At 33.4% G+C, this 13457-nt stretch overlaps 2 protein-coding genes across 6 annotated transcripts in view; both read right to left on the reverse strand.

The window, feature by feature from the left end:
• Positions 1–13457, reverse strand: part of LOC107981889 — a 1212633-nt gene that overhangs the window by 1008782 nt on the left and 190394 nt on the right. The gene's annotated exons all lie outside the window — the stretch shown is intronic.
• The window catches only part of LOC100678982 (sterile alpha and TIR motif-containing protein 1), a 275936-nt gene that overhangs the window by 113871 nt on the left and 148608 nt on the right, over positions 1–13457 (reverse strand). For 3 of the 5 annotated variants that reach the window (XM_032601496.1, XM_031924052.2, XM_031924053.2), the window contains one exon: positions 784–951. The exons of the other annotated variants lie outside the window; for them this stretch is intronic. In XM_032601496.1, coding sequence (XP_032457387.1) covers positions 784–951 — 168 coding nt within the window. The remainder of the gene's footprint in view (positions 1–783; positions 952–13457) is intronic. 5 annotated transcript variants of the gene reach the window in all.

The raw sequence follows: 13457 nt of genomic DNA on the forward strand, positions 1-13457 counted from the left end.
GCTTCAAAGTTTTCTTGAAAATTGCGCCAGCGATCTATCTAATGAATGACCTGCTGTTTTGATGGTTAGGTTGGTTAGGAACACATGTAAACATGCGTGAATTTCTGTGAAAAAAAATTGACAACAGTGTTCGTATTCTATAATAAGAAAACAGAGGGGTCTGCAAACTTTTGGACAATGAACTATCCAAAACTTTTATTAAATTGTGTATCAAAAATCGCCCCATACATTAGCAAGTAGATATATAGATATATTAAAACAATATTTTATTTATTGGACTTATAAATTTAGTTGGAGGAAGCTACGTGCCAATGAATTGGCAGCGGTTTTTTGTTCTTGTAATTAACCTAGAAAAGTGCACTAGTCATGCGCTGTGCATTATAAGAGTAAAAACATTGAAATTTTCCTATTTACTTTATAACCATCAAATTATCAAAGTTTAAACTTTTCTATTTATTTAGTTAATAAGACACAAAATTATACAATAATGTACGACTACGAAAATGAACCAAATTTTTATGTTTTCCACGATTAATTGTAATGTTTCAATGCTTTCTTTAGATTACATTGTCTTAGTAAACTTATAGCTCGTTCTAAAATCTAAACTTTTTTTTTTAATATTCAATCTAACATATTAGAACGTTTTTCGCATTAAAAAAAAGCATATTTGGCCTAGCTCGTCTACACAATTAGTTTATCATAGTTTCGAATGGTCTTAATCATTTGTAAATGTCAGAAAGAAAAAATGAAACATAACAAATTAAATTAAATAATCTAAATTACTTGAGCTGCTGCTATTTTATTTTCCGATGAAAGACCTTCGAGTTCCATTCGTGCTACTGATGTGGATTCTGCACTTTTTCCTTTGTAGGACACATCTCCTGTTTGTAAAGCTCTAGTTTCTGCTCTGTTTGCAATAGCTTTTTCAGCACAAAATCCTTCGGTTATTAACTGAAGATTAAATGATACATTATTTTAGAGATAAACTTAGAATAATTCATAAATTTTTTGAAAATAATGACGTCTCTAATGACGTTATTTAATTACGTTCTTTCATGGTGTTATTTTGTCCCATTACGGTTAAAAACAAAAAATAACATAATCAACAACGATGTTTTGAATTAACTTAGTGTTAAATGCGGTAATTTTTTCGGCATTTCGATATCTATAAAATCTAAAAATAACGTAATCAAAAATAATTTTCTAGATTGATCAATTATGATGATGATGCAATTTTTATTTTACAATAACTTAATTTTTATATAATTACTTAATTTCGATATTATGTAACGTGACATGTTTATACCGTATTACGCGACCAAAATAATTTTTTCATCGAGACTGTGCATCTGAAACCGTGCATTCATGCAGAGAGTGCGTGTATATGGTTACCTACTACTGTAAAACATACGCGTCAATCCTTAGTGTAGTCAATATTGATTGGACAGCCGCGATATTCGCTATCTCAATTTTGTAAATGCTTTTATAAGTCCCGACTCCCGAGGCATTAAAACTCCTGACTTAAGTGTATCTGCTGCCACCGACTGTACCTTGTTAGTGAATACGAGGGCTGGGAACCAGAAACCATTGCCAGTAGTAGGGGAACGTTTCCGCCGGACAAGGGGCCGTCGTCATCTGGCGCCAAATCCAAAGGTAACGATATAGCTGTCACATAGAGGCTATGGTGCTCGCTCTCCCGGGTCGTGAGGCCTGAGAGGAGGGGGCGGTTGGGTGGATACGAGCTCGCAGTACGGCTGACGTTGCGGGCGAAGGGGTTGATTGGGTTTGGTATGATCTCGCGATACAGCTGACATCCAGGGCGGTTAGTGGGGACTGTATATGATTATTTATAATAATAATTTTTTAAATAAATAATCTTTGCCTGGTGAGAGTAGGAGCTCGCTGTACGACCGATATGAAAGTAGTAGCGACGGTGTGCGTTATTATCAATAAATAATAATTTGTTAAAAAAATAATAACTGAATAAATAAATATAATGAGTTTTGCATGTTCTCTATACGACTGTGAATGGTGTGTGGAGTATGTGTGGGCTGTAAGTAGTTGATCTCATATTCATATATTTAGATAAATTCTGCGTGTATGTTTAAATAAATGTTAGTTGCTCATTATGCTTACTAGCCTATGTGTGGTTCGTATTGGTAGATATGGTGGTGAGAGCACCAGCGGTGAATTGGAGTGGTGAAATCTGGTAGCAAGTGTCTCGGAGCATTCCTAAAGCGCACGTGCGGACCTAGTACGTGCACAAGTGTTTGATTTTTTTCTAGCACATTTGTGCATACACTGCGCAGAAGAGTTCCCGCATTTGACGGTTGGTTGGAGACCTTAGGGATTTGTTCAGTTCGTTTTATTCGTTCAAGTAGTGTGTAAATTTAGGCTTTTTGAATTTCGCGCCGCTGCTCGCTCTCCGTTGCGACGTTGAGAGCGCGCGCGCATGCGTCGAGTTGCGCGCCGCCGGCCCCGCTTGCGAGCGCGCGAAGGGCCTGCGCGCGCGGATTCCTGTTCGGACTGCCTAGCGCTTCGCACGTTTGGCTTCCTTACGCTTTTCGATTTTTTTTGTCTTCTGACGGTGAGCCAGTGACTTGTTCTTCTCAGAGCTATCACTGTTCACCTCGTTCTGCGCCGTGTTGGTAGTGTTTAGCGGAAAATTCGCGATCGCGTCGTTCGCGTGTGTGTATTTGTGCGAGTGTGTGAGTGTGCCTCGAGGCGATAGTCTTAAGGTTTGTTGGCGAAGGTGTCCACGTGTTGTACGTGACTCCTTCGGGGCGAGCGAACAGCGGCAACACCCCTTGTTGCCCTCGTGCCAAGCGTCTGGCTCCCCGAGACGTCGGGGCGCGCTTGGTGCACGGTTGCGGACCATCCTTTCGCTCCCCAGGCCCGGCTTCCAGACCTCCAGGCCAGGACGGAAGTAGCGGCGGACTACGACGAGGCCTGCTCAACGCCCTCTTCAGCGGCGGTTTTTGCGTTCGTCTTTGAAGTAAGAGAGCTCTCTCTGCGTGCGGAAAAGGTACCTCGCGTCTTTGCGTTTGCGTGCGTTCTTTCACTTGAGTTTTTTCTCTTTTAGAGTCACTGTTCTCTTTCTTTTATTTGTATAGTTTCCCTTTCCTTATTTTCAATAAAGCTTACACTTGCTGAGGCTTTTCCCTCTAAACCGTGAGGGTTTTTACGCCAAAGCAAGTGCTTTTTGTGTACCGCGAAATCGTGTGTGTTAATTAAAAAGAACCCTTCACTCACTCAACCCTTTCCTTTTGTTGGAACTCACTCTGAGTTCTTTCACTCGTTCCAAGATTATTATTCAGGATTGGTAAGACTCAGATTTTTATGAGCTTGGGTAAAAAGAAAGTTTTGAAGGACGAGGAAAACTGGTGACAGTAAATTTTGTTTTTTATGAGCCAGCGTTTCTATTCTTAATTCTTTAGAACGCATGCGCGTTACATCGAATCACTACTACTTGTTTGGTGTCTAAAAATTTGTACACTTAGTCGCATATTTACTCAAGATGAATAAACGTCAGAGACACAACAACAATCTAGAAACCGCTGCCAACTTTATTAACAGTATGCTTTCTTCAAGAGATGTGATGATTAAAAGAATCGTCTTTCTTTAAGAGGACACAACACCTTTAAATCCTTAGAAAAAGAATTATGAGTAAAAATGACAAAATTAAAGTAAATCATTTGAAATGTTTTTAGTGATATTTAGTATAAATACCATTAACTATACCGTGCTAAAAGCTTAATTATCCCTGCTAGGCCATTGTGGCACTCGGTGCAATGTTTTGTGAATTTGTTCACTGTCCGTAGGATTCCAAGTGTACAAATGGTTCTTTTGGGTCAAATTCCAGGAGGATAGTTTAAACACCTATAGTTTTAGTATAAATAAAGAGATTTTAATTTGAATGCTTAGAAATGATTCGGCGATGTAAATACTAAATTTTTTAATTTATTTTTTTTTGCTTATTATGCCATCTTTTTGGGTATAAATCATTTTCTAAACATTCAAACTAAAATCTGTTGCCTCGAGAATGTATTCGATGTTATCGTCGACATTCTGTCTTGTATATATTTGTTAACGAAGGCGGTTGGATAATGATTTTCGTGCAGTAAGTTTTGAATATTCTTATTGTAAAATTTCCTATTAGATAGTTTTATCGCTCTATCGACAAGATTATATACCATGGCGATTTTTTGAGACATAGGATGTTGTGATGTGTAATTTAAAAATCTGCCAGAGATAGTCTGTTTGGTGTACCAATCAGTTATTAATTTTCCTTTGTCTTTAATCAATAGAACGTCTAGAAAACTAATGGAGTTATCGATCTCAGTCTCGCGAGTAAATTGTAGTCTATTGTTATAAGAATTGAAGATTTTTAAAATTCCATCGATTTTGTCATTCGGCACACATGCAATAATGTCGTCGACATATCGCTAAAAGAATGTTGGTTTGAACGATAGTCAATCCGTTTCGAGATCATCCATGACTATGTCAGCGAAGAGACCCGAAATTGAAGAGCCCATTGGTGTGCCGAACAGCTGTTTATAGAATTTGCCATTGAATTGAATAAACAAAATTGAAAAAATTTCTCCGTAAGTAATTCACGAGCGAACAAGATTTTACTGAGAGGTATTTCGGATTTCCGTACAATTTGTATATATCTTTTTTTAATGCTCTTCTAGACTAATGATTTGTCAATGTTGGAATAGAGTGATTTTACATCGAGGCTGATTAAGCGGTGGTTCGGTGGGACTACTATGTTTTTTATTTTTTCTATGAAATCATAACTATAACATTTTGGCAAAGTGGTGTCTATTTGTGTGAATTTAAATTTACTGTATTTTTTTCTGAAAAAGCCGTTAGTATTCCAATTGTTCATACATTTATTGACTTTGTTCTGGATTTTTTGCTACTTCCGTGTATGTATATTTGTCTGACAATTGTAGTTCCATTTTTCCGATGTAATCGGATCTTAGCATCGGAACGGTCACATTGCCTTTATCGGCTAAAGTAAACATGATGTTTTTGTCATTTTTAATAAAATCTTTAGTGTTATTTTTTCTTAAAAATTGTGTCTTCTATTTTTGTGTGCTTAGTTTTGTGTCGGTGTTGTCTGATTTTTTTTATCATTATATTTCGTATGTCTTTGGCGATTTTATCTGGTAAATTATTGTAAGTAATCAAGTTTTCTATATTTCTTATGCATTCGATTGTTTTTGTGTCATCGAGTTCACTTTTTGGATTGAATTTTGTTCTAGTGACATTAAAAATTGTGCAACGGTTGGTATCTCTATATTGGTGAGATTTTTGAACCATTTTTCGCAATTCGATTCGGAGTTCGTATTTGTCGTTATATGTTTACAAAATTTTTTGTCATAGATTTTGTTGAGTTTGTCGCGCTGATCGGTATTATTCAAATTCTATTTTTCGAAAATATTTTGAATGACGTTATGTGGTATTATTTCGTGTAATTGTTCTTTTAATTTTTCAGATTCAAGTTCTAAATAATTGATGTGTATGCAAAAGTCCTCAATTTCTATGTTCAGGATTTTACTTTGTAGATTTGAAATGATTTTACTGAATTTAGATCTACCTGAATCGCTGCAAAAATTAAAATGGCTTTGGTTACATGCGATGTTGGTGACGTATGTAGGCTGAGTGTCATGCGTTCTGCATCGAATTAGAAACTGTCGTTATGATCTGGCACTCGTCTAGTTCTGTTGTAGGGAAGCCCATCTCTTCAAAAGATGCCGAGCGTCGTATCCATAATTCCTCTCGATGTTGTTGAAGAAAGAGTCAGTCAATTTTCAAACGTGTATTGAACATTTATTTTTGTCGATACAAGGGGCATAAAATGCGATTTATTGCACGCAGTGCGTGCGTAAAATGGACTTTTATGCACACTGTATCGAAAAATAATACATTGTGCAGCTAGAGAAAGGGAAGGGCATCGGCACTTTATAGTGACGTGACCGAAACTAAAATTGCACAAAACATTATATTAAATTTCAGTTACACATGTTATACAGGGTGAGAGCCAAAGAATTTGAATCCTCATATTTTTTAAATTAAATGGTTTTATAAGCTGCAAAAAGAACCTAGCCAGGGTGATCAAAAGATCGATATTTTCCCAGAATTTCAACATAAATAAAGCCTTTCTACTTTCGTAATCGTACGACATAGAAAACCCATATTTTTTGTTTTCAATTTTTAGCTCGAAAACAAGTTGTTAAAATAGTTTGAAATTTTTACAGCAAGTAATTATCGTTTTCTATTATCGTAATTTTTTTCAAATCGTTTGACTATTTAGTTTTATAGATATGAATTTTTAAATAAAAAACACCTTTTTTATCATAACAATTGAACGGAACAGTCAATCTGGAAAATCATGCAGGAAAAAGTAGGCAATCTTATGCCCTTTTAGATACACTATTGTTAAATGTATTGTATAAATCATTTCATAAAAAAAAGCAAAAATATTTGTTCAAAAATCGAAAAATGGCTATAATATGTCCATAAAATGGTTAGAATCATAAAAATAATTTTTTCCCGAATTCAGAATCAGAAAACATATATCCATGTCAAATTTTATTACGATCGGTCGCGTGGTTCCAGAATCATAACGGTATACGTACATACACACACACACATCCACCCGCACGGACATTTTCTAAAATCGCATGATTCGAACTCTTAACACCTCCAAATGCGTTTTTACGAAGTTTTAGCAAAACTTAAAACTTTACTATTACAAAGCTTCCTCTGGGAGGAAGCAATTTTACATTGATCCCTCATTTTACATCCTCATAATTAATAATAATTTTGTTCATACAATTGCTTGTGTAATCCTATTATGATATTGATTATTTACATTTATCTTCTGTTCATATAGGATGATGTCATCCAGTAACATGAGAGCTTGCTTCGATAAGCACAACTTAAAGTGTATTAAGTTGTATGACTAGATTACTTTTGGCTATATTTGAAAGAAAGACGTGAAAAGTGTTTAGCGCTTAACCATGTTCTATGAATTGGTCCCTGAATAGGCGACTTTCTGTCACTTCTTTAAATAATCTTTACGCATTCCTATATTACAGACGAAGCTATGATGTTGCCTAACCCGCGGAAAATTACTCGAGGTGATCTGTTTGAAGAAGCAGAGTACGAGACGGAAAATTCCATCCTTTTCCGGATCTGCTGTAATTTTTATAAACTCGCAGGTGTTGATTGCTATACATCTCTTTCGTGTTTCCATTGAAAGACAGCGAATACATTTCCCCATTCGTAAAACGGTGATCATTATCTTAGACTAAAAGTTTTTAAAAAAATATGTACACATTTATTATTTTTATTAACTCGTGATAAAATTATTACAAAAAACTGAATAAAAAAATCGCTATGAAACCAAAACGCAATAATAAAATGAAAAACAGATTTTTTTGTCATCATGCTACATAATAACAAAAAAATCAATCATCAACATATATTAGAGGCCCTAGGTAATGCAACAACGCTGCAATGGTTATTATGAGAAAATGTGGCGGACCAGATTTATTTATTATTGTAAAATATAATCAAAAATGGAAAGAATCGAAATTAATTTTGAAAAAATTTACGAAAAATACAAATCTAAATGATGTACCTAAGGCTTCAGATAAAAAAATGAAAAAATAAAAAACTATATATTGTAAATGCCATCAGCAGTAGAAGTTCGACGTTAATTTAGTACTTTTAGTTTTTTCTTTTTATTTTCTCGATTTCAATAAAGATTTACTTTTTGACTTGTTTATGATCTACAAATTTTATATAATACAATAAGATCGTTCATTCTTAACCAACCAGAACGTAATCATCCGATCACGAAAATAAAATTTTCAAAAGAAAAATCACACTGTAACTAAAATTGGGGGCTAGCGAGCGAAGCTAGCGAATATATATATATATATATATATATATATATATATATATATATATAATGGGTGGTTGTCTGTGAAATCGAAGATGAAAGTTATAATTTTTGCTCAAACTGTATATACATGTTCTACATGTTGTACCTTATTTCCAAAAGAAATTTTCAGCGCGATTCCTTCACTCTGCTTCGAGTTATAGTTGGTCAAAGTTGGTATTTCAAGCAATTTTTGCATTTTTTGCCTATTTTCAGTGATTTGTAAACCTTAAAATATGAAAATCTGAATGTTTGATCCGGACTCCGATAACCTCAATACAGTAAAAAGATACCTTTTTATAGTAAAAAAGTAGCTGTAAAGGTAATGGGCCTGAACTTCTACTAGAAGTTATGTAGAAAAGAAACATGATATAATGGCTAATAAGTGGTTTTAAATGTAAATTTGACACTTATAACCTAGTATATTTCAAACACGTGCGGCAATTTAAAATACATGTTGGTATCGGTAGTCATGAAATGTCATGAGATTTCTGATTGCTCAAATGAAGCAAAGAAAGTCTGAAGAAGTAAGAAAAGAAACTTTAAGTGAAGTATCAGTTACAGCCCAAGATGAACTTGACATTGACATTGATGAAAAATACAAACTAATTAAAAAAATACAAATTAATTAAAATGGAAAACCTCTTCCTAAAGCAGTTAGTTACTGAAATACAAGATAAAAACATACTACCGAAATATAAATTGTTAGTAAAGCAAAAGGAAAGTACTACAGCTACTATGACATATGCTGAGGCGACAAGCTTTCCAAAACGACTGCTAAAAATGGTGCCAAAGACAACAAGTGGGCGATAAACCTATAGATATAAAAAATAAAGTTATAGAGTGTTTAGTTACCAAAAAGAGGATACAAACTAAAAATCTATTTGTGAACAGTAAGAAGGAACTAATCATCAACTGCTTAAACAGTGAAAGTGCTACGTTGACTGAAGACGTACTGAAACATAACCTAGAGGGTGAATGTGAGGTAATGAAAGATACGTTAAAAAATCTAAAAATTAAAATTGTGGGCATTGATAACTATAAAAACATGGATAAAAAGGATATCAAAGACGATATAAACATGAGGAATTTTGTAAATTTCTCAAACAAGGGTCAAGTACTGCATAAGTACAAAAATAATTCTAGTAAACTAACATCAGAATTGATGGAGGTTCGTATAAACTTATTAAAAAGAACGAAAACATTGGTCTTTGTTGGGTATCAAAGCTGAAAAGTTTATGACTCAATAAATAAGACCCTTCTATAACTGTGGAAGGTTTGGACAGAATGGAAATAAGTGTAAAAATAATCCAGTTTGTCTTAAGTACGCTGATAATTATAAAACTAGTACCTGCTTATCAAATACCATTAGATGTCTAAATTGTTTTTTCTCAAACAGTTAATACAATAATAAACTTGACATTAGACACGAAGCTAGTGATTCAAACATACGTAACATTTTTAAGAAAAAAATTAATGTGCATATTGAGTCTACTGATTACCTGGTGAGACCTACTTTACCAGCGTTTCTACCGGTTTATCATCAACAGGAATAGGAACCGGGCATGGCAAGTGACGTAGTAATTATCTTGAGAGTTGTTCTTTGCTTCATTACGATTAAATATAATAAACTTGACTTTGTTTGATTGATCTCAGTTCTGTTCTATCTGTCATTTTGTTGCGGAATATATCAAACTCGCCTAACCTTTTACTTTTTTAAGAGTTAATTTTTTTTAGAGATTTCAATCCTTTTTTAAAATTGTTTAGAGTATTTCATATTCAAAGTCGTAAAAATAAAATATAAGCATCTTTAGCACCATTCGACCACAGATTTTTTGTAACATTTTTATTACTAATAAAAAGATGAAATTTAATACTAATAAAGATGAAATAACTGATTGTTCTAATATACATCACCCTCGAATTATTTCTACACCTAGACACCAAAAACCACGGTGCGAACTACCCAGACCTCGTCATCGGCCACCCTGTACACCTAGCCGCCCTTAAATTATTTTTACACCTAGACACCAAAAACCACGGAGCGCACCACTTAGACCTCGTCATCAGCCACCTTGTACATTTAGACACCAACCTTGAATAATTTTTACACCTAGACACAAAAAACCATGGAGGGCGCCACCTAGACCTTGTCATCGGCTACCCTGGCAAGCTAGTTACTGTTACAGCTCCGGAACGCAGAGTATGCACTGGCAACCTCTTAATTCAAAATATCGTAATATATTATTATATTTTCTTTAGAAAGCAATTCTCATCTGTATATAGCTTTGCAGCAAACTTCACGGTCCTAACACTTCTTGCGGCTAACTTAACGGTCCTTTCACATTTCGGGCTGAAGAAGAAAAACGTAATTTTAGCATTTGTGGATTATACACTCACATATTATATAAATAAGCAGCCTTTTCACTAATATTTTTGTTGGAAATCGTAGTTTAGCTCAGAAAACATACTAACAAGCCAAAAAATCTTACGAACAGTAACAATAAGCATTTTTTCCTGTATCATAAAAAATCCGAACACCAATATAGAAGTAAATAGACATGACAAAGTAGTCGTTGACAAAGACAAGCCTCTACCGTTCACAGGCTTACAGGATACAGGCTATGCAATAATACATTGTAATGATGCGTGTGCTTTTAAAAAAAAGGAGTGATGAGACAGTAATAGGGTTACAAGATTTACGAAAACAGAAGAAAGAGAAGATTTAGTCAGATAAAAGGTAAACGGAAGTAGGGTTAAAACATTCTAAAAATTAAGTTTAGGCATCGTGTAGAGTTCGAGTGAAAAAAGTTAGTTCAAGCAATTATGAACAAGTATGTGTAGTATAAGGATATTTTGAAAATTTAGTCTAGGCGTTGTGCAGAATATCGTATATTCAGTATATATAGTGAGTTTGAGTGAAAAAAGTTGATTCAAGCAAGTATGACATGTAATATAAGGTGTTTGAAAAAATTTAGGCTAGGCGTAGGGTAGAATATATTATATTCAATATATATAGTAAGTTTGAGTGTAAAAAGTTCGTTCAAGAAAGTATAAAGTGTAATATAAGGTCACTTTATAATAAAATAATGATAAATATTTATAATTATGTAATTTTTTTTTGATAGTTGATTAGAAATAAAGTATATGTATACATATATCAAAAACACAGTAAGATTGGTCCAGATGTGTCGGATGCTGTAAATGATAATCTTTTTAGAGAAATATGGCAAATATATTGATTTGTAATTATAATCTAAATTATTTTATAAATTATATGAGCCACATAGATACATATGTATGTTTTACATATATAATTAGTAGTGATCTTAAGATCCGGTCCAGATAAAAGGGATGCTGCGAATAATCAACTGTGCAAATATGATCTGGTTTTTTAAAGATATCTGTTTGTGAATGTAATATGACGACTGCTCTATGTATTCAAAATTCATGACATTTCACTATATAAATAAGTGTTTTCAGTCACTTGCCACGGCTTTTTGAAAGATCCGGACCGTCTTCTTTACTCTATCCGGGCTTAAAATGTACCTTAAACATGCCCCCTCGGGCCGATCGAGAGACATTTCTAAAAAATATGAATTAAATATAGTTAGCAACAAATTGTGTTGCTAGCAATGTTTAATTGATATTTTTTAGATAACAAAATTTGTTGCTAACTATATTTAATTCATATTTTTTAGAAATGTCTCTCGATCAGCCCGAGTGGTCATGTTTAAGGTACATTTTAAGAGTAAAGAAGACGGTCCGGATCTTTCAAAAAGCCGTGGCAAGTGACTGAAAACACTTATTTATATATTGAAATGTCATGAATTTTGGTCAATGATTTTACAAGGTATATACATGTTTCTTTTCGATAAAAATGGTGTATATTTTATATATTTTCAATAGAATTTTTTTTTTTTCAAATTACATCAAATCAAAAATTTTTTGGTAAGAAGAATATCTTTTTTTTTTTTGCAGGATTTAACCCAGGCTTAACCCTTTAATAAGTTTGTTATTAACAATTTAGTGAAAGAACGCGTTTTTTTAGTTTTCTGCTTATAAAACAAAAACTACTTAATCAATATGAATTTCGTGAAAATTTCATGGAAAAGTTGTAGAGTACTAAATTACAAAGAGAATGAGACGTCAAACAATACGATTAGTTGATTAGCACCGGAAAAATTCCGAAAAAATCGAAAAATTTGGCATTTTGTTCGAAAATTTGTAACTTTGCTATTTATGAAGATTAAGAGCTAAAATTTGGCACAGAAGTAGATAGTTATATCAACTTTAAGTGTGCAAAAGGCAGGCACTGTCGGATCAATCATTTTTTCGCAATTGCTATTTCAATTTTTTTATGCATTTTTTGCCTTCTTGCGTTACAAATGGTCAGTAAACAGTTTATTACAGAATAAATATCATAGATTTATTGATTATAGTATTGTTAAACGTCCGACAAAAATAAAAAAATGATATTTTAGGGTTAAGAAATATATATATATATATATATATATATATATATATATATATATATATATATATATATCCGCGCGACTATGGGCGACCGCGCCGCGTTTGTCAGTCAGTGACGGCAACTTTGTAGCCCTGAAACGGCTCTGCGGCTGAAGCTCAGAAGCTATACTACTGCTATAAGTATTCATCAGTTGGCAACAGTGTCTCGACTATTTCACGGTCTCAGCGACGGAGATTGGCGTTAACGTGTTTCAACACGCTTTGAGTTGCCCAGCCAACAAAAATATGAAGATTATAAAGCAAACTGTGAAAATCAGAAGAAAGTTGAATCTCATTTCCAAGATGCACAAAAAGAGCAGTTTTTTTTTTTGGACTACGAGATGGTGGATTTTATTGCCAAATTAGAGCGAGATACAAGAGTGAACTACAATAGAAGAGATATAAAGCCAAAGAATCGTTTGGAAAATGAGGAGAGAAGAAATGCTTTTAAATTTAAGTTTTCGACTGATCAGGTGTGTATACATGACCCTGAAAGAAAAACGACTATTAAAGCACTTCGTAAATCTAGGTAAGGAAAAGAGATAATTTTTATTTTTCAACGGTTTAAAATAATGCTTAAATGATTTTTATAATCATTTATTTACAGTACAATAAGATCAAATTGCTCTGCAGAAGTTCAATTTGTTTTGAGCAAGTGTGGTGGATTTTATCTAATTACTTGCATGACTAAAAACATAGGACACGACATTATATCGGTTTGTTCTTTAATATATTATATTTATTTGGAGATTTTTATTTGTATTATATATATATATATATATATATATATATATATATATATATATATATATATATATATATATATATATATATATATATATATATATATATATATATATATATATATATATATATATGCATTTATATGTTTTAGTCACGGGACAACTGGGCTTTAGCGCGACAGCCGCGAAGATGCTGTCGCGTCAACGAGGGGGATTACTCACTCTTTTATCTCCGCACGGCT

Source organism: Nasonia vitripennis (genome assembly GCF_009193385.2).
Source record: "Nasonia vitripennis strain AsymCx chromosome 2 unlocalized genomic scaffold, Nvit_psr_1.1 chr2_random0004, whole genome shotgun sequence".
Taxonomy (NCBI): Eukaryota; Metazoa; Arthropoda; class Insecta; order Hymenoptera; family Pteromalidae; genus Nasonia; species Nasonia vitripennis.